Source organism: Zalophus californianus, chromosome 4 (genome assembly GCF_009762305.2).
Source record: "Zalophus californianus isolate mZalCal1 chromosome 4, mZalCal1.pri.v2, whole genome shotgun sequence".
Lineage (NCBI taxonomy): Eukaryota > Metazoa > Chordata > Mammalia > Carnivora > Otariidae > Zalophus > Zalophus californianus.
Genome location: NC_045598.1, coordinates 103,253,301 through 103,274,524, shown reverse-complemented (window position 1 = coordinate 103,274,524; position 21,224 = coordinate 103,253,301). Strand labels below are relative to the sequence as shown.

The 21,224-nt window shown below is 48.2% G+C and overlaps 1 protein-coding gene and 1 long non-coding RNA gene across 9 annotated transcripts in view; both read right to left on the bottom strand.

The window, feature by feature from the left end:
* Nucleotides 1-5,289, bottom strand: part of LOC113911521 — a 42,696-nt gene extending 37,407 nt beyond the window's left edge. For all 3 annotated transcript variants that reach the window (XR_003516509.1, XR_003516511.1, XR_003516512.1), the window contains exons 1-2: nt 5,169-5,289; nt 4,294-4,374 (exon numbers count right to left, since the gene is read on the bottom strand). This is a non-coding gene — a long non-coding RNA (uncharacterized LOC113911521). The remainder of the gene's footprint in view (nt 1-4,293; nt 4,375-5,168) is intronic.
* Nucleotides 5,290-7,608: 2,319 nt separating this feature from the next.
* Nucleotides 7,609-21,224, bottom strand: part of BCL9 (BCL9 transcription coactivator) — an 81,917-nt gene continuing 68,301 nt past the window's right edge. For 3 of the 6 annotated variants that reach the window (XM_027619275.1, XM_027619278.1, XM_027619272.1), the window contains exons 5-10: nt 19,984-20,300; nt 18,539-18,728; nt 17,544-17,643; nt 12,620-14,858; nt 11,124-11,384; nt 7,609-10,011 (exon numbers count right to left, since the gene is read on the bottom strand). In XM_027619275.1, coding sequence (XP_027475076.1) covers nt 8,894-10,011; nt 11,124-11,384; nt 12,620-14,858; nt 17,544-17,643; nt 18,539-18,728; nt 19,984-20,300 — 4,225 coding nt within the window. In that variant the 3' untranslated portion in view covers nt 7,609-8,893. The remainder of the gene's footprint in view (nt 10,012-11,123; nt 11,385-12,619; nt 14,859-17,543; nt 17,644-18,538; nt 18,729-19,983; nt 20,301-21,224) is intronic. The other 3 variants (XM_027619280.1, XM_027619284.1, XM_027619293.1) reach the window with 3 other exon arrangements.

The following is a 21,224-nucleotide window of genomic DNA, read 5'->3' as shown; positions in this document are numbered from 1 at the left end:
AGAATCATAGAGCAAGGGAGGGCAAAATGGAATGGGAAGAAATCAGAGAGGGAGACAAAGCATGAGACTCTTAACTATGGGAAAGAAACTGAGCGTTCTGGAGGGGAGGTGGGTGGGGGGATGGGGTAATTATGTGACGGGCATTAAGGAGGGCATGTGATGTAATGAGCACTGGGTGTTATATGCAATTGATGAACTACTGAACTCTACATTTGAAACTAATGATGTACTATATGTTGGTCAGTTGAATTTAAAGAAAAAAAAAAGAAAAGCTTTATGACATTGGATTTGGGAATTATTTATTGGATACAACACCAAAAGCACAGGCAAGAAAAGACAAAATAGACAAGTTAAACTTCATCAAAATTTTAAAACTTTTGTGTATCAAAGATATCAACAGAGTAAAAAGGCAGCCCATGGAATGGGAGAAAATGTTTACAAATCATATTTCTGGTGAGGGATTGCTATCCAGAATATATAAAGAGCTCTTACAATTCGGTGCACAAACACATGCACACACACAAACAGAATGGGCAATTCAAAAATGGGCAAAGGACTTAAATAGACATTTCTCCAAAGAAGATATACAAATGGCCCATAAGCACATGAAAAGATGCTTAATATCACTAGTCATCGGGGAAATGCAAATCAAAACCACAATGAGATACCACTCACACCCATAAGGATGGCTATTATTTAAAAAACCCAGGGCACCTGGCTGGCTCAGTCAGTAGAGCATGCGACTCATGATCTTGGGTTGTAATTTCGAGTCCCATGTTGGGTGTAGCAGTTACTTAAAAATAAAATCTTTTAAAAAATAAAATTAAAATTAAAAACCCAGAAAATAACAAGTATTGACAGGGATGTTGAAACTGTAGAATCCTTGTACATTCCTAGTGGGAGTGTAAAATGTTATAGCCACTGTGGGAAACTGTATTGGCAGTTCCTTAAAAATTTAAGCTTAGAATTGCCATATGATCCAGCAGTTCCACCTCTGTAGTTAAAGAAGTCAAAAGAGAAAAGAAGTTAAACAAACTAAAAGAAGTTTAAGGAAAAAAGTTAAGGAGAAAGGAAGGGAAGGCAGGGACTCAAATAGATATTTGTACACCCATGTTTATAGCAGCATGAGTCACCACAGAAAAACGTAGAAGTAATCTGCGTGTCCATAGACTGACGAATGGATAAACAAAATGTGTTGTATACATGCAATGGAGTATTATGCAGCCTGAAAAAGGAAGGAACTCTGACACATGCTACTACATGGACGGACCTTGAGGACATCACGCTAAATGAAATAAGCCAGTCATAAAAGGACAAATACCATATGTTTCCACCTATATGAGGTACTTAGAGTAGTCAAATTCATAGAGACAGAGAATAGAATGGAGGTTGCCAGGGCTGGAGGAAGGGGAAAATGGGGAGTTATCGTTTATTGGGTAAAGAGTTTCAGTTTTGCTCCTAATTCCATATATTTTTTGCTTATTTTTTTATCTTGAATTCAGGATTGTGCAATTATTCCTCTTTAATTTCAATACTAATTTTGATCTATTATTCCTCCCTCACAGCTCTCTTGGCCCCATCCTTCACTCTTCTTTGCCAGCAGCCTCACCTCCTCAACGCTGGAGGACTTGTGCATGCCACCAATCAGCTTCCCCAGGTTTTGGGCTGCCCCTTGCTTCAATCCATTCTGCATGCCCCTGCCAGACCTATTTTATACAGTAATTGTCTTATCATGTAATTCCCCTGATCAAGACCGAAGAGTGGTTTCTATTGCTTCCCACATCAAATTGAGATTTCCTTTCTTGGCTTTTGAGGCCATCCTTCTTTCCTTCTCTTTTCAATTTCATTCTATTACTCAAATGACTATTTTGGTGAAGCTGTTACCTTCACTGTCAGCTGGTCCGATCGTCTCCCCTGTTCATTCCCACTTCCATTCCCTCGTGTGTGTTGTCCCTCTGCGTGTCCTCCACCCCCAGCTTTATTATAGGGACCAACTCATGTACCACAACCACCATGACATCTTTCCTGGCCGCCCAAATTCACATCCATCCTTCATTTCTCTCATTCATTTAACAAGTATTTACAGATTCCTCTTAGAATGTAAGCACTGTGCTAGATGCTGATGAATACGTGATAAGAAAAATTCATTTCTTGACTTCATGGAGTGGGTGAGATAGACTAAACAATTGCTCTAAGGGACACAAATGGGATGCTGTGATACCAAATGGTGTGTGTGTGTGCGTGTGTGTGTGTGTGTGTGTGTGTATGTGGTGGGGATGGGTGGGTATTTTGATGGGTAATCAGAAAAGGCCTTTTTGAGGAGGTAACAAATAAGCTGGGACCTAAGGAGGTGAACGCATCAGCCACCGGAAGGGGCTGGAGTCAAGAGCATGCTAGTCCAAGGAACCAGTGTGTGTGAGTCCGGAAGCATGAAGAAGAGCTTGGCACACCGGAGATATTGGACTTAGAATGGTTTGGCTGGAGCATAGTGAGTAAGGGTAGAGGGGCGTGAAGGGGAACTAGAGAGGTGCCCGGGACCTGGTAGGCCATGTGAAAGAGCTTAGATTTTAGACGAATTGCACTGGGAAGCCATTAAAGATCTTCAAGGAAGGAACTGATGTATATGAGCTAAACATATTAAGATCGCTCTGGCTACTATGTGGAGAGTAGACTGAAGAACAGCAAGAGTGGAAGTAAAAATTAAGAAATGAATGTAGGGGCACCTGGCTGGCTCAGTCAGAAGGAGCCTGCAACTCTTGATCTCGGGGTTGTGAGTCTGAGCCCCACGTTGGGTGTAGGGATGACTTAAATGAACAAATAAAAACGTAAGAGGAAAAAAAAGAAATGAATGTAATAGACCAGGTGAAAGATGGTAACTTGAACTGGAATGGAAAGAAGTAGATGGATTTAAGATATGTTTGGAAATAGATATAAAAGGATTTGCTGATGGTTTTATGTGAGGAGTAAAGAATTAAGAGTGAGTCCTGTGTCTGACCTGAGAACTAGGTGGTGGGACCTGTATGATTTATGGAGATTCAACGTGGGGGAAATGCAGCAGTGAAGTTTAGGACTTGTTAAGTTTGAGGTGCCTGCAAGACTCTCACAAGGCAGTGTCAGGGTGCCAGTTGACTCTACAAGTCTAGAACTCCTATAAAAGGCAGTGAGGAAGATAGAAATTCTAGAGCTGTTAGCATACAGACGGTGACTGGATGAATTAGAAGAGTAAGCAGAAGGCCTAGGACCAAGCCGAGGCCCTGTTTGTCTGATGACGGGAATGATCGAAAGCAAGGGGAGAGATTCATAATGCAGGAAGGGGGTCGGAGGTATCACCACAAGACCAGTAACTTCATTCTGTATGGCCCTAGTCTGTCTTTATTGGCTAATGCAGTAATTATTTCAGTATGTAATATGAACAGGGAATACGGTGATGTGGAGAATAGACTATGGTCCTACTCTGTAGTCATTGCTGGCATGTATCTTCTCCATGAGACGCATGTCCGTTCCTTGTAGGTGACTACTACAATGTCCCTATATTCCACTTTGTCCCTACAGTGCAGGATACAAAGTAGATGCTCAGTGCTTCTTGATTAAGTGGTGGTAAGACTGTCTTATAAAGGCCCTTGCTGAAACCATGGACCCTGCTACACAGTGCTAAAGATCATTTCTTTCCTGAGCCAAGTGATGCCTGATACTTTGTATGGATATGATCTTTCTATTTCCTTACTGGTATTATTACACTTTTAAATAGTAATGATTATATTTTAAAGGTCTTGCAGGCACTAAGAACAACAGGAATGAAGAGAATTCTAGGGATTCTCCAGCTTCATTGACAAGGAAAAAACAAACTAATCTTCACAGTGGCGTGTTGACATTTCAAAACTGGCATTTAATTATTTACATACCTTAGTATATTAAAGGTACATATACACTTGTATAAATAAATCTGTGTGTGTTTGTGTGTGTGTGTGTGTGTGTGTGTGTGTGTGTGTAAAAATTTTTAATAGCACAACTACTGACAGCTAGAATAAAGAGCCTGGGAGAATTTTTGCAGTTGGGGAACAAAATAAATCACAGTAATCCGTGATTCCCTGTAACCAAACCGGATTTTTTCAACCTGTTCTTTGGAATCCCAGGGTCCTTCATAATTGCTTTGGGCTTTGAGGGGCTATTTTGCAAGGGAAGACTGAGTTCTTGTGCGTTTGGTGAAACAGCTGCATTTTTCCATGCTTTAAATATGTGTGAGGAAATCCTTTCTGAACCTTCTCTTAATCTTCTCTGTGATCATATACTCACCTTCTTCCTCTAGCAGTATTGGTTGCCAAGCACAACTAAGCACTGAGCCAGAAAGTGAACAACAGTTGGGAGTGTGGTCACCTGTAGGCAGAAAACAGATCGCATCCATTATAGTAAACCAGATAAAGAGCCATGTTAAAGACAGAGACAATTTTTATTTCTACAATCCTCATAGCATACCTTCTTTTTAACCTAGTTTATTATTCAACTGCCTCCAATATAAAATGTTTGGCCACAGACTGGTTTTTGTGCTTTACAAACTATTTGCTCTAGATGTGTCATTAGAATCTTACCACCAAATTAAGATGCCATGACTTTTCTTAAATACAAGGGCTTGAGGCTTTGAAAAACAATTACTGGTCTAGGTTAGAGAAAAGAAAGTGGTAGTAAAGCTCAAGTTCTTTAAACAGCACAGAAAATACAATTTAACGTTTTTTAAAGCAAAAGAGGTGAGTTTGTGAGCTGGATTTTGCAGAATAAGCAAGTCTTTGCAAATGACCTTGCCGTGTTCTCCCACCCCACCCCTGCCCATCTCCCACACCACAGCACACTCCTCCTCCTGAGGGGCCAAGGTGATCACCTGAGTCCCTTGCTTATAACATTGATGGAGTTCAGGCTCCTCAGTGGGCCACACCGGGCCCTCTCTCCCTCGGCTCGCTTCTCACCTCCACCTCCTTTATAGCTCCCACCCAGTTTCAAGAGGCAGGTCTTTGCTGCGCCCACTTCCTCTGTTTAAATGCCCACCACCACCTTCCACCTAGGGGAAAAGTCACCTTCCCGTTGAGGCTTCAGGGTACCTTCCTCTCTGGCCTGCTGCCCCCTGCACCATCGCCACAGTAACGACCGTATTGTACTCTAATAATCAATTTACGCACCTGTTTCCTTGTCCCAGCCTCAGCATGGTTCTGGACACACAGGAGGTGCTCTCTAGATGGTGGTTGCTGAGGAAATGAGTCCTTGTCTTAACTACAGCTTCCCTGTCCTCTCAGCACTTTGAAAGTTCTCAGAAAAGGAAAAGGAAATGACTAAAGTGTAGACCGTTTAAACGGAACACAACCACCACCCTGCCCGGGGTACCACCCACTACCACTGGGGAGGAGGAAGAAGCAGCACTGAGGCCAAGAGCCCAGCAGCACTGCTGTGGAGGTGCTGTGAGTTCTCTGGTTTACAACAGCCAGGACCGGCTACATAATCTGGGGGGCCCAGTGCAAAATGGAAATGTGGGGTCCCCTACCCAAAGATTGTTGAGAATTTCAGCAGACCAAGCCGCAGCCCAGGGCAGCTGCACAGGTCGCACACAGTGAAAGCTGGCCCTGTTGACAGCACGAGAGTAGAGAGGCTGAGAGAAATTTTGGATTAATTTTTTTAAAGAGTAGCTTTAAATCTGTAAATTTGTTTTAGAATTTCTATTTTCTCATGCCTCACTCCTCATAAGACCCCTACAATTATTTATTTTCATTTAGAAGTACAGACTCTTTCAAAATGTTTATTTATTCCATGTTGTTTTAGGAAAAATACCACATACTCTTTGTCAGTCCTTGAGGAATAATGCTCTGATCCACACCCCACCACATAGCCCTGAAATGAAGTAACACATCATTATTGCATTTCCTCCATTCAGCCTCTCAGTCTGGGGGAGACTGGCTAGGCTTTCACAGGATTGTGTTAACATGAAATATCTTTATCAACCTTTTGCTAATTTGTAAAAATTCGTTCTCTGTGCAATAGCATCCAGTCTCTCAAGTGTGATTTTCTTTCACAGCATTCTTAGTAAATTAGAAATTGTTCTGTTTAAACCCCAAATGAACTTAGTTTACCAGATATCATCGTGATGAAATGTTGTTGGTATCTGCTGACAATGTAAATGAATGAAGATTTATGAAGGGGTCTTTTCAAAACTCAGCTACTCTGCGGTGGGCAGCTCATTTGCACTGCCGCGCCTTCTCCAGCAGGGGGCCGCGCGAGCGCTGTCACATGCCCAGCTTCGCCCAGCAGGGGCCACCTGGCTCCTGCCCACCCTGCGCTCCCTCCGGGGGACAGTAGGAGGGGACTACACACTATCGGCGAGCACAGCACTATCAGCTGGAGCAGGGAGTGGGGCCCCCCAAGAAGCCAGTCCCGTGGACAGATGCCGGGTCGCAACCTTCCTTGGTTAGGGCTCTCCTCTCGCCGTTCCCCGTGCTGAGCTGTTTGCTCTCTTCCATACGCCTCAAAGCCGGAGAACCGAGCAATATGGCTAAATTCATGAAACCAAACGCTCATTTTACTCTCCTAGCATGAAATGTTCACCACGCAGGCCCATCTGAATAGATCTGATTGTGCCAGAATTCTTAAACTTGAGCTCCGCTTTCTCACCGGCAAAGGCGATGATTAGCACCTACGTCTTAGGCCCCTCAAAGATTAGCACGAGCACGTGCATGGAGGTGACTGGTGGGGGAGGCGCTGCAATAGTCGGCTCACTTTTGTTGCCTGGGGCTGTCGTGTTACTGAGACGACAGGGCCGCCAGCAGTGGAAGAGAAGAGAGAAAGTCAAAGGAAGAACTCCTACCGTAGAAACCAGCAGGGCCCAATTTATACAAGTTTCTCTGCAGCGGACTCTGCACCTGCTGCTCAGCCCTCCTCTCACCTATGAACAAACACGCACGCAGACGCCCACTCACCCAGCTAAAAACGCCTAGGACTCAAAGAGATACCCACACCAGAACGAACCCAAACGCACAGAAACACCAACAGCTAGTCCAGCAGAAAGGTACCTAGCAGGAGGCACGCTGCTGAGCTGAGGGAGGGTGGTGGGAGGTGAGCGGGGCCCAGACTGGGCAGAGCCTCAGAAGGGATGCCGGGGGAAGAAGGGAGACAGAAACCCACGGACTGTGGAAAACCACGATTTGCAGGTACAGTAGTAATGTTTTACCTTAGCAAGATCCAGGGACATTTCCGAGCTTATGCAAATGACGGAAAATACACCTTTAGCCGTAATTACTTCACACCATTAAATTGGCTCTCACAGAAATTCCTGGTAAAGACCATTAATTACCTCTAGAAGTAAATTTCTGCGCTGGGGACTGACCGGGGTTGCTCTTCTGCCTACAGCTAGGCTTCCATGACTGAGATAGGACAGTTACGCGGGACAAATCTCCGAGTGGTTATTCCTCATCGGCAGGGAAGATGCTTCACCTGGGCAGGCACTTCTGTAGACTTCCCCTAACCTTCTTCATCAACCAACTGCGATACAAAGCTGCTATGCTTCTTGGGTCACGTGGCAGCTACTGTGCCCAATACCGAGCAAACCGGAATCCAAGTGAACAAAAAAGGCAATTCGATTTTGTAAGAAACAATATATTTTATTTTTCTGACACCACAGCTCTGGTGAGTGGTTTTGTACCAAATTTAATGGAGGTTACACAGAACGTTTTACGCATGGGAGGGGGAGGGAAGGGAAGGAACCACAAAATCAAAAAACAAAAACAAAAAAACAAAATCCTGGGTAGCTTTTAGCATCTGTTCCACTCCCACATTGATAAAATTCACTTGGGAATTCCTAATCAAAGGAGAACAGAAAACAAGGTGGGCAGGGAAGGGCGTGTCCGGGAAGAGAAGAAAGGGAAAAGAAGACCGTCGAGCATCCCAAGCACAGTGGCCTTTCCCTCCCGGAGCCAGAGCTGGAGCCCAGACGACGACACTCCACCTGGAAGGCGAGGCTTCCTTAGATTTACTTCCCCCAAATAACACCGTGTATTGCAGCTGCCAAAGGGAAAGAGGAGGAAAGCAGGGGTTGTCGGTGGCGGGGCACGGGGGTGAGGGAGGAAACACACGTAACCAAGGGGATGCGGAGGGGGAGGGGAGGGAAATGGAGAGAAAAACGTGAAGGTGGGTTTGCAGACTGGGAGAGACAGACAAGTGCCGGAGAGCACTCGAAATGAAAAACAAACGTCCTAAGCTTCATTATTTTTAAAAAGAAAAATCTCCCCCCTCCCCCCCACCCCTCGCTGAACTTAGTTCCTTTTTTTGTGCTTTTCATTAATACTCTGCTCTGAGGTCGTAGTTTGGTTTTTTTCTATACACTGGAGTTGAAAGAAAATAGTCCAAAGGTCTGAAGATGGATTCTCCACCTAAAGTAAACAGCCCAGCATTCCTGTTCTCCTCTTGTCCCAAAGACTAAAGTCTCTGCTAAAATCCCTTTTACAATATAGTACAGTACACAAAAAAATAAAGCCCAAAGCAAAAATCAAAACCAGAAAAGAATCCTGGGAGAAGCCAGTCCAAAGGACGTAAACATACAGAGAACGGTGCAACACATGACCGATGGCAATTCTCAAAGCACAACTACAGATTCCCAAAAGTAGGTGCCATCATGGGATACCCAAGTCCACAAAAATAATTTTTAAAAAATAAATCTTAAAAAAAACACACCTGTTGATTAAATGAATCATTTGTTTTCAGGTAAATCCATACATTCTCGAGTTCCCCCCGCCCCCAAAGCAGCCCTCGGGTCTCTGTTCTCCTATTGCATGACCAACAGTACTCCTGGAACTCCCTCAAAGCAGCTCTCAGGACCTGGAATCTCATCTTGACAAGGATCGGCACATCCAATCTTAGCAGCTTAAAACATCATGTTTCCTGGGTTGCCAGGTCCTTGGCTAAATCCACCCATGCCCACGTCGGCGGCCATGCCCCGGGGCCTCATCTGTGGGGGGATCATGATGTTCTGTTGGGGTCCCATCATGCCCTGCATGGACATCATCATGCCTGGAGAGCCCACAGGCCCAGGGTGGGTGTAGAGCCCAGCAGGCCCCCGATCCTTGCCAGGAATCATGCCCACGGCAGCAGCTGGATTGCTCATCAGGGTGGGCTGGCCGGGCATGGTAGATTGTGCTGGTGACATCATCCGATGGTGAGGTCCCATCATGCCTTGCTGGAGAAAGGCTGGTGGTCTCATTGGGTTGTGGCCCGGCATGGATGGGGCTGTACCAAGAGGGATGTCCGGAGTTCCCACTGGCCCTGGGCCTCCCATGCCAGGTAATGCTAGTCCCATTCTCGGGGCTTGTTCACCCATCATCCCCTGCATGTGCGAAAACCCAGGTCCAGGGCCCTGGGGCTGTTTACGGCCTGGGACTTCGCCTCGAGGGAAATATTGCAGTGTCTGGCTAGGCTTCTCAGATGGAATAATGCGAGACAGATCGAACTCTGGTATTCCGGTGGCTCCAGGTCGGATGACCTCCTGCAGATCTGGGTCTGTAAACACCGAAGGCATGCTGTTCCCCAGGACAGCGAAGGAGTCAGGACCCCCGGGGCCTCCAGGCTTGCAAAGTGCTGCATCTGCTGAACTCTGAGGCAGGGTGCTGGGGCGGCCGAGGGGGCCTTCTCCTGGGAAACCCATACCTCCTGGGAAGTTGCCCTGCCCCCCACTGGGGCCATTGTGAGGGAATGGAACCTGCTGTGGAGGAGACTGTACTGGAGGGAAGCCCTGAGGGAAACCCATCCGTCCTTGAGGTACCATCGGAGGCTCCTGGGACCCGTGCCCCATGATAGGATTGTGTGACATCAAGCCGGGCCCCATTGGGACCCCATGAGGAGGTATGTTGGGTCCCATGGCACTCGGAGAGGGCATCTGATTGGAGTGAGAAAGTGGTTGGGTCATTCCCATTGGGCTGAGGGTTGGCATCGGAACCACGGGGTTTGGACCTGAAATTCGAGGATTCTGTGTATTAATGCCCATTCCTAGAAAAATAAAGATATCAAAGGAATCACCTTAACCGAGAGCAACTTAGAAAAACTCTAATAAATCCAATTAACAACAACAACAACAAAAAATCTTCATGTATCAAATGTGCAAGGGACTCTGCTGGGAAAACATACAACACGAAATCCCTGCCCTCAACAAGATTAAAATACATTTTGGAGCATACAAGCCAACAAACAGCTCTACAAGAGGATATATATTTGAGTCTTAAACTGTATGACATAAGGGTATGAAGAAAACAACTAGGAAGAAAGTCTCCTGGGTGAAAAATTACAAATTAATATGCAAACCAATTTAGCCTTCTTCGTTGGAGACATGATTTACTATAGAAGACACGATTTTGTCTGAATGACTTAGGTATGGTCCTCTTTGGAGAAAGAGGGTTAATCAGTCCTGCAAGTCCAAGAATCAGAAATAACAAGGAAACCAAACAGTCCTTCACCAACTGATATTTGGCATTATCTTTTTTCATACTGCCTTACAAAAGAGAGCATTTCAAACTCTAGGGTATATGAAATGTTAGAGAAACGATAACTTTAACAGAAAAGGAAAGCCTGCTGGTTCTACTACAGTCTCTGGGACATTTAAGTATTTGGTTTCTCTATAGAATTACCACTGAGTATGGTGAGGACGGGGCTTGCTAGGAAATGGGGGCTTTTCCCTGTCTGAAATCCTGTGGCTGCTTGTGGTTGGAGGCTGTCCTTCCAGAAAAACACTTGAGAACTAGAGATCAGCATGTTAAAAAGAAACGGCTTTCAGCATTGCTCCAGGAGCATCCCCTCCCCACTCCCAGCCCTTCAAAAGGAAAAAAAAAAAAACCCATCCGGGTCCACAGAAGCATCAGAACCTCTGTACGGAAAATGTCAAGAGCTCTACGGGAACCTGCTCTCTAATAAACATGCTGAATCAAACGAATACAAAATTGCTTTCATTTTCTTCCTCTACTCAGGACTCTTTAATTCTACCGACGGTACTCTTTCTCGACTCGTCCCACTTCCATCCGTTGAGGTCTGCAGCCGTCAAAAAAGCATGCGAGAAGTCTCTCTTTTGTCTAACACTGGCTCCGTATCCTAGCTTCGTGATTTCTTACCTGGCATATTATTCATTGATGGCAAGTTGGGAGAACGAGCTGGAGGGGAGTCGTCATCGGAGCTGGCCACAGTCTTGATGGCATCGTGGTATAAAGGGGTAGAACTGGGCATTGCGAACTTGGACATTCGAGACATCATAATAGACAGCGGGTTCTGGGAAAGGGTCGGCTCTGGAGGCATGGTGTAAGGTGTACTAGAGGGAAGACTTCCAGGGATATTCACAGAGGCAGACTGGCTGGCTGTAGGAGGTGGGGGGCCACCTAGAAGAAAGCAAAAAAAAATGGGCAGGGAATTAGACTCCTCTCGAAAGCTATTGGGCCTCTGGTTATGAACGAGCAAGGCCAGGAATGAGACAGATGAACAGGACAGTGTTATTAGGCCCAGGACATAGACCATCAATCTTCTAGTCAAGCTCCGTGTGTGTGCAGAGGGGTGACCGCAGAGGATCAGCAGAGGTGAAGACAAACACACCAAGAATGCATTAGAAATAGAACCTCAAGCTTGGGAAAAGCATGGTTTAGGGACAACCATTTCCCTGAAAAGAATGTGAAAGAGGCGGATCTCTCCCTTGCCCTTCCCAATTGAGAACTGGACTTGGGTATTTAGTAAGCCGTGGAGCCAGATCAGCGACCGGACGCCAGGTGCGAACTGCATCACCCTGCGCATGGGCCGGATTGACTTCCACGACCAAGATGGTGGAACTAAAGAGTGCTGAGGAGGCTGTTCCACTGTACTGCTTTTGTGAACTGCTACCCAACTGAGAGAGAGAGAGATGCTTTAGCTGGGCAGGATACACCTTCTATCTTATTCTGAGTCTAGTTTTTCTCAAGCCAAGACAACATGGACCTAGTATTTACATCTCCGTGCTCATCTTCCACTGACCCCCTCTGGTCCCAGTCACAAAACCACCATCATGAGCGAGAGCTTCTCCTAGGAAGAAAATACTGACAAATTGCAGCTGATCTGTGAGAACAGCAGTCTACCAAGGAGAAGGTTTTGGTAACTGTCTCTGTGGTCCACATGTATTTATGAGAACCACTCGGGTCTCTCAGCAGCCTCCCCTTTCTGCTTAGGATGATACTCAGAGCCTGTGGACATGATGGCAGCCCCTGCAAGTGGCTGGGTCTAGTATTTAAAGCAGCCACATTTGCCCACTGTCAAGGCATTTTGTTTCACCAACATGTGTTCACTGGGCAGATGTAAATTACTCTGTGAAATGACACATGCTTCCCATTTTCCCTCCTCCTTGGAACCGTCCTATCTGACCACCATACTCGGCACCAAGAGTCGCGTATCTCTGCCAGGATGGGACAGTTGCGCAGAACCCCGTGGAAGTACTGACCATGCACCTGGCGGCGAATACGTCCGTTTGGGCAAAGGCCACCTCCTCCGGCTGCATAATCAGGTTAGGACACCAGTTTCCTTAAAGTACATAAATGAGGCTTTTGCAATCTCCGGCTACAAGGTGCAATGGTGAGGATGCGAGCATACTGACCTGACTCTACACTGCCCAGCATGGCTGGGGAGGCCATGGTGAGGGGTGCTTTATGGTTTGGAGGGATCCCGGGACTCTGAAGGGGAGGTTTTGGAGAGGAGGTCCATCCGGGTGACGGGGCAGGAAGTGACGGAGACTTGAGGTGAACAGGCGAAGCAGCGGCAGACCCCAAGACAGGGGGGGACTTAATGGAAGCAGCAGCTGGGCCCGCCAGCACGCCTGCCAGCTGCGATGGAGTCTGGGGGGACTTGAGGTTCCCCGACGGCGAGCCCAGCATCGGCGACTGGACCTGGCGCATCGTGGGAGATTTCAGAGGGTTAATGCCTGGGGAATGTACCTGGCCGCCCGCCACAGACATATCCAAGGGCTTCCGCCCCAGGCCACGCTGAACTGGAGGAGCGGCGCTGAGGCTAGTGGGGTTACTGGAAGGGTTGAGAGGTAGTGGTGGCATGTGACTGAGCCGGCTGTTAGTCCTTTGGTCGGGCCCAACTGGTTCTCTGAGATTCCGCAAGCCGCTGTTGCCGCCTGGACCCTGAGACATGGGGAGGAATGGCCTGGGGCCCATGCCGTACTCTTGCTGGGGGTGCTCCCCAAAGGGCAGGGGCACCATCTTCTGCTGAGCAGGCAGCACGTCTGCGCCACCTGGGCGTAATTTCATCATCTCCTCAGGGCCCGCCCCAGCCTCTCTCATCTTCTGAGGTATCATCTGAGGGTTGGATCCCATGCTGACGTTTAGACTGACATCTCCCTTCATCCCACTAGGAACCATCCCAAACTCAAGTTCCCGACCAGGGCCCATCTGCGGGGGCATTCCTTTCGGAAAGTCACCCCTGGAGGGACTCAGAGGGCCCTCGACGGGTATTCGAGGGAAGATGGGATTATTCCCAGGCTCCATATGTCGCTGGGAGCCTGGGATCATCCTATTCATCTCCATGCTGGGCCTGATGCCTTCCAGGCTCATCCCCGGGGGGAGACCCAGCTGCTTCTCAGCCAGCTGCTGTTGAAACATCTCTTCGGACAGTCCCTGGGGGTTTGGGAAGCGTTCCCCTCGGCCAGGACCACTGAAGACACCCTGGCCAGGCGGGAAGTTTCGGCCATCCGCGATTTTTGGCACATCGTCTGGCCAACTGACTCCAGAAAGACCTGGTCTAGATGCCGGGTTGGGGACATTCGGCCCCTCCATTTCTGAGCTGATCATTCCTGCAAATCCAGGGAGGCGCATCTGGCTCCCCGGCATGTTGGGGTGGGGAGCCATGCCCCTCGGGGGCAGAGAATGGGGCATGTTGATCCCGTCGGCAAAGGGCTCTGCCCCACCAGGCCCCCAGCTTTCACTGGGGGCCATCTGGTACGGAGGGGGAGGCCCTCGGACCACGCCCCGAGGCCCATGCTGGTGGACCATCATGTCCTGGAGGGAGCACTGCTGCACCACCACTTGCTCCTGCTTCCTCCTCTTCTCCTCGTAGAACTCCTGCTGCAGTTTCAGCCATGCTATCTGCTCGGGGGTCATATGGTCCAGGTGGTCGGGTCCCAGGGGCCCAGGCTGGGAGTTCATGGAAGGTGGAACCATTTCATCAGGAGAGAAGGGCACATCTCTATGGCCTTGAGGGCCAAATGGAGCTCCCACATCTGTCCGGGGCCCGGGGCCCTTCCCTAGGCTTTGGGATTGAGCCATCATGGCCTGTATCGGCCCTTCCGGTTTTTTCTGAGGTCCATCTAGTACCCCAGTATTCTGCTGGGGTCCCCCACTTTGTCCTCCTGTGAATTCTTTCTCGTCGGGGAAAAGCATACGTTGGATATCTCGGAGCGTTTGTAAGGAGCGCTCCCGGTGCTCCAGCTGCTCTTGAGACAGTCCATCGGGGTTCTCTCCCAGTGTGGGGGGCTCTCCGCTGGACACCGGTGCAGGCGGAGGGGCTTTGGGATCTGCTGAAGAGCTACTGCTCCCCTGGGAGACAGGGGTCACTGCTCGGTTATTGGGGGTCGAGTTCGGCCCGGTACCGTCGGGGGGCAGTGGAGCGGAACTGGCAGGACTGCCTACGGAAGCAATCAGTTTGTTTTCCACCCCAGGACTATCCCGGTCCAGGGCACGCGGGGGTGCAGCGGGCTTGGGGGCTGGTGCCGGAGTGGGTGGGGTCGGCTGCAGTCTGGTATTCTGGGAAGCATTCTGGTCCTGGCTGGCTGGAGCCGGGGGCTGTGGTGGGAGGGGTTTCGGATCATTCCGAAGGGCAGATATCTGTGTGTTCTGAAGACAAACGAGATTTTAAAAATCATTGGTAAATTGTACAGAAAGGCAATTAAAAAAAAAAGCAAGACAGGTTATAAAGGATTTGTCTCAGGCCCATAAATCTACTCTGACATTTGCCGCGGAAACTGCCCATGGCCAACCCCACTCGACATGGAGACGTTCAGATTTTTTTCTTCCACTTTACCGTCAAATGGCATCCTCTTTCCCTTGCTGAAGATTAGGTTTCAATAACTTTATAAGCATGCCAGGGGAGAGCCACTCTGCCAAAGCGAATACATTTGAGTATCTATTTCGAGGAACAGGTTTGATATCACATGTCTACTGTGTGTTTCTGATTCAAAGAGAGATTAGTTTCTTGGTATGTGGGAGGCTGTACCTAACACCTTTTTCTTTTCCCCGAAAGTACAACTGGGTATGTAGGCTTCTCACTGTCAATCAAGAGGCCTGATGTTTTCAACTGAAAGAGAAAGTACTTGTCACTTACAGCTCTGTACTCCACCAGCCAGAGGAAGCAGGAGGACCGCTCCGCTTCAGCGTGCCCCCTGGCATGGTGACTACCAAAGTACTCCTCTCCTCGAGTTTCCAGGGGGCCTGACGGCTCTGGTTTCTGTTTTCAGTTTGTGATCACTGATTCCATATTCGATAAGAATTTGTACATTAACTGTAGTAAGAGAATCCGCAGCCAGGAAGCGTCTGGGGAGAAAGCTGAGGCTATCTAGCTCACGGTGTCTCTTGATCTGTTCTTTCCAATAGGCAGCAGATTGCCCTTTTTATAGGTTGGAGGATAGCCTCATTATTACTTATTAAGTACTGACGCTACACTAAGTCCTGGGTGAAAGCACCCTCCCCTGCAGTAGGTGACACGGATGCTGTTAGTGTCTGGAAGAGGGACGTGTGTGTGCTGGGGCCGAACCCTGTCACCGCTGACGGTGCTGAAGGCAGGGTCCTGAGGAAGAACACGAGGGCCCGGCCTAAAAAACCCCATTGCAGGGGTCTTTCGCCAGCCTCCAGCGAGCCGCACGGCCCCTTTTTTGATCTTCATTTGTTCCTACTTGCTCACTTAATCCAGTCTGTATTTCCACACCCCTAAGGCTCTTCCTTACCTCCGCACATGCTCTCTGGAATGTTTCCCTGTGTGCAAATCTGTACACGAAGCATTATGTGTATCTCTGCATCGAACAGTCTGTGTTGCATAAACACAAAGCCTATCTTCGAGTGTTCACATTCTGTGGGTATGTATATAAATGTTTCCCTTGCAGGTACCCAGGCCCAGATGTCTGCAGACAGAGACTGGGGTGGGGAAGCCTGGCTGAACATGCATGACTCTGCACGTTCTTGGTGTCTTCCGTGTCCCTGACTCCCTCCCTCACTGCAGTGGGGAGGTCACCTTAATTTTCCTTCCGGTGCCATTTTAAGTTTGGGTTTGCTGGCCAGCTCTTGTGTGTTCGTTCGGGATGGGCACTGACTTCGTGTCATGTGACCAGAACAGAAACAGCAGTTTAGTGCCAACCTTTTGATTCTAGATTGGGAGCAATCGGTGATTTTGATTTTTCCCAATTCCATCCTTAGCTCCTTTTCTGACTCATTTCAGTACCAGAGAAGGTAGAGGTAAAAACTATAGTTAAGATCTGCCGTTAAGTCGATCAAATATTGGTTTGCACTGCACTATTCCCTGTGCATTCCAGGACAATTTAAATTTTAAAAGTTATATACACATATGTATAAAACTTCTAAGTATAAATTAAAATATACACACATTTTAAATGTTATGTACATCCATCCCCTACCCTTCTTGAATAGCACAGATGTATGAGGAATGTGAAATGCTTTTTCTAAGTCTAGAAAAGCCAAGCTCTGCTGTGTCAATGGAGAGGGACTTCACTGATATACACAAAAATGACTATTTTATCTTGAATTGTCATTTGACTTATTTATTGTCATTTAACTTTTCCCATGTCGAAGATCCCACCGAGTACTAGATTTTATGTTTCCTGAAAGCAGGGACTGTGTCCTGAACCTCTTAGTGTCCCCACGGCATTCGGTGGGATGCCTTGACAATGCGAGTCACAGAAACAGCTTTTGGTTCCATGTGGAACGTTCCATGTATTCAAACAACCACTGCATGCTTTTTTAATGTGGTTTATGGCAGGTACTTAAGTTCCAGACAGGAGACAGACTAACGTTTATTATGATTTTGGAAATATCAAGCAATTAAACGCATTCAATGGTCCTCTCACTTTGAAGTAAGAATAATTTTGAAAGTCACTGAGACTCTAATTATGGTATTATCAGCACGTACTCCAGTACTGTGGCTTTACTTAGGCCTTTTCTGTTCTGCAACCAACTCAAGAGCATTTGTTAGTTCTTAAAAACCTGCCCTGTACACAGGGTCTGAATTCAGATTTTCCCAGAGATGGCAGCATGAAAGAAACTGAAGATCTCCATATAAGTCCTTTTTTATTTTTGGTCTTCCTCTCCTAATAACCCATCAGTATCCCAGCCTGCTAAAGGAAAGGCCAGGACAGTGCGATCTGCCTGAACGCACGCAATGCCACGAGCAGGTGAGACGCCCGGAACGCAGCTTGTACCATTCAAGACTGTCTCCCCGTCAAAGACATTCCCCGTCTCCCACCTTTAAACCGGAGAGCCTTTAAACCACACTCCACTTCCAAAATGGCCTACCAGAGGGGCTGTGCTTCGCTCTGTCTTGCTGTTGGAGATGTTCTGGATGTGGAAAGAGACGATAGTTTCAACCTGGCCCTTCAACACAGCTTCTGCAGCTCTGCAGAGATGAAAGAGAGGCACCCACTAGAACTTGCTTCTGTTCCACTCCCTGTTAATTCCAAAGCACTTTAACCCCAGACTGAACTTGTGAGAGGGCAGGGAGAGTGGTTCTGTGTAGAGAGCCACCAGAAATGTTGAGGAAGAATCAAGAAACACAGGTTTTCATTATTCGTGTCTATCATTTACCACCAGACTTGTGAAATCTAACGATAGCCATTAGCAAATCTCAAAAGAGACATTAAAAAAAAAACCCAAGATTTTCTCCTTCAAACCAATACACTGTGGTAGGTGTTTTATAGAATCCGAGGTCAAAGCCCCAACCATGACAGGGGAGCGTGAAATCTCACAACACCTAATGATAATCTAAGGCTGTGGAAATTCACTCTGTAGATATGTAGGGTAATTCACATTTTCTATAACTTAAGTAAGTCACTAAAAAATCTGCTGATCCATCTACTGGAAACACAGATACCCAAACACTCACCGTAGTTACCTCTATGAATTCCAGACATATTTTTCTTTTTAGTGATATTTTCTAATTATTCTGAGACAGACACATATTACTTGTGTTATTTAAAAAAGAATGCTCGATTACAGAAAAGTGGATATTGTGTAATCAATCTCTTCCATGTTTTAAAAAGATCTGTATGTATATTATAAGCATAAAAACTTTCTGGAAGGAAAGCCAAAGAAGCACCATCAGTGGCTGCCTCTGGGGAGAGAGGGTAGGGGGGTTTCATATTCTATTTTCTCTTACCCCTTGCTGTACTGTTAACTTTAAATGATAATAACACCAGTGAGGGGAAAACAAGGATTAACCTTCAGTGGGAATAAGAACCTCGGTGTCCAAACACACAAGCCACGCCAACAAGGAGACCCAGCCATTAACTTACTTATTGGCCATCTCAGTAGAAAACACATACACCACTTTGGCGGGAGTCTTCTGAGCAGGTGTGGGCTCCGGGGCAGTAGTCTGGCCATGGGAGGGGGTGGAAGACCTGGGGGCCGTAGCATTGGACGGGGTCATCGAGTGTGGCGTGTGCTGGGAATCCTGGGACTTGATGTGGTCAGCAGAATTACATTCTGAAAGAATGGAAAGACTCGTGTCACAGAAAGAAAAAAACTTCTGCCAGCACTTACAGCACCACACAAAACCGCCTTGAGAATTTCAAGGAGCGAGTACCTTGCTAAGAGGAGACCTCTCCACCTCATAAAAATTCCAAACCACTTCTCCCGAAATGATGAATTACAAAGCACTCTTCCCCCCTCCACGTCCGTACTCTCTCTCCACAGCGCACCCTTCAGACATTAGCGCAAACGTCCCTCCTTCCTGGAAACCTTTTTGGAATCTCTTGGACTGGATGCCCCTGTGAGTTGAACCCAGAGCCCCCAAATCCTCTGATTTCAGCATTTATCACATTTCATCGTAATTGTTTAATGAGCTGCTGTCAAACTCTTGGGGACAGCAACTGCACCTTGCTGACCGTGCCCCCAAGCACCCATAGTGCTGGCCCTCCTGCCAGACCTCCCACAGATACCTGAGGAAGGAAGGAGAGACCAGACCGGGGGGGGGGGGGGGGGGGGGGGGTGGCCCGCGGTGGGGAGCAACCACCCCGGTTTTCGTTTCTAATTTGGATTGGTGGGGGGGAGGGGGTCACACTTCCACTCCTGCAGTGCAACTTCACGCTCTGGCCTATAGTTAAGATTTTTGGTTTTATACCAGGAGGAAAAACAACGAAAGCCACAGCCGCTGGCCCCACATTCTCCCCGGCTGGCTCTGTTTTGCTGCCTCCCTGGTTTCTAGCACACAGTAGCCACTCGGTCCTGCCACGCGGGAATCAGCTGCGACCCACCCCCCAGCAGCACCAGCGCTTCCTCTGGTGCCTATAACTCTGTCAAAGTGGAAGCCAGAGAGCACAGAACCCAAGTCTTGGAGGGTTAATCTGACAGAGAAGAGGAGAGATGCCGGGAAAACTGCTCCAGTGTGGGCCACTGGCAGAGACAAACTGGAGCTGGATACGGAAGTGTAAATCGCAGGGAGGCCAGAAACATCCCTAAGAACGTGGGGAGGGCCGTAGAACATCCTGCCATAACCCCCGACACACGTGCCTCCTCAAGAGCAAGAACTCCTCCACAGGGTGGTTCCAAACTATTCTTCGGTCAGTAGGAAAATGAGAGGACACAGCTCCATCTTAATAAGCTGTGACATAAGCTCCTGAATCTGATACCTACTCTCCCCACTCGGCTGCTATTAGGCTCTCCGGCACCCACCAACGTCAGAGGCCTTCCCTCAGGAACACCTACTTCCCTCTGAGTCTCAAAGATCTTATAGACATACCTTTAATGTCAGAGTCATCGTTTGGAGTCCCAGGATCTCTCTGATCAAAGGAGTCGGCGGAAATACTTCGCTCCCTTTTCCCCTTGCCCTTGGCACCATTTCCAGCCCCATTCTTCAGCCCCATGCTCCCACCTGGGCCAGGGAGTGCTTTAGGGGTATGGCCCCCACTCTTGGAGTCACAGGGGGATGGCTGGGATTGGCTGGCTGAGCCCCCCTGTTTACCCTGATTGGAGAATTTGGAATCCAGCTGGGGGTTTCCAGATGGGGACATCACTGTAGGGGGACGGACCATCACCTCCTGCTTTGACTTAGGGCTACTAAAAGAGACAAATAATAAAGGGAGATCAGATGCCGGATATAGCTGGTCAGCCCAAATCAGGGAGAAGCAGTTTCTAGAGTAGGTCAAGGAGCCGCAGAGGACTAAGCACCGGCCCCACCTTTCACCTCAGTTCCTGCCTCGCTCTCTCCAGCCCCGCTCTCATCTTGGCACTAACCGAGAGGAGGCTCAGGCAGAGTGGCCTGCCAGGTCTCGGGAACCCTAGAGTCACATGGGGACCCATCTCTAGGGCTTCTGTCAATAAAGGACAATGGTTTCTATGTACATAGAGAAGTGACTCTCACACTAAGACTAGCTCAGGGTAAACAAACAGGCATCGTTAAGATCAAAATACTACCCACCCCCTGGCTGACGACAAGGAACAGCTGTAGCGAGAGCCTAGCTTCCCCGCTGGAAAATACAAGCAGGGAGCAGGACCCAGAGAGCGGGAGAGGAAACCCGCTGGTGAGTGGCAGGTTAGGGAAACCCTCCCGGATACGAATCACTCCCAACAAGCAGTATCACACACCAAGGCACATACACTCACCGGTACCCCAAGGGATGAGGAAAACACTCTTTAAAAAATATCAACTTAAGGACTGTGGGGCACAGGAAAAAGCTTCACAGCGGCCGGGGCGCTGGTGCGGACGTCCTAGGACCCTAGGCCTTCTGGCCCTCCCAGGCCTCGGTTTCCTCCCGTGCCAGGGTTGGGACACCGTACTGGGCGGACTCTGAGGGCCCCTCCTTTGTGCTTTGGCCGGGGGGGGGGGGGGGGGGGGGCGGTAGAGAGGCGCGGTCAGGGAATGATGGGCTAAAGTGTAACGCTGGAAAACTCTAACACAAAGTCTGACCGCACTGCAGCCTGTTGACTCTTCTATCCCTAGTCACTTGTCTGTTTTCTCTTCTTTTGCCCGCTCGGGTCTCA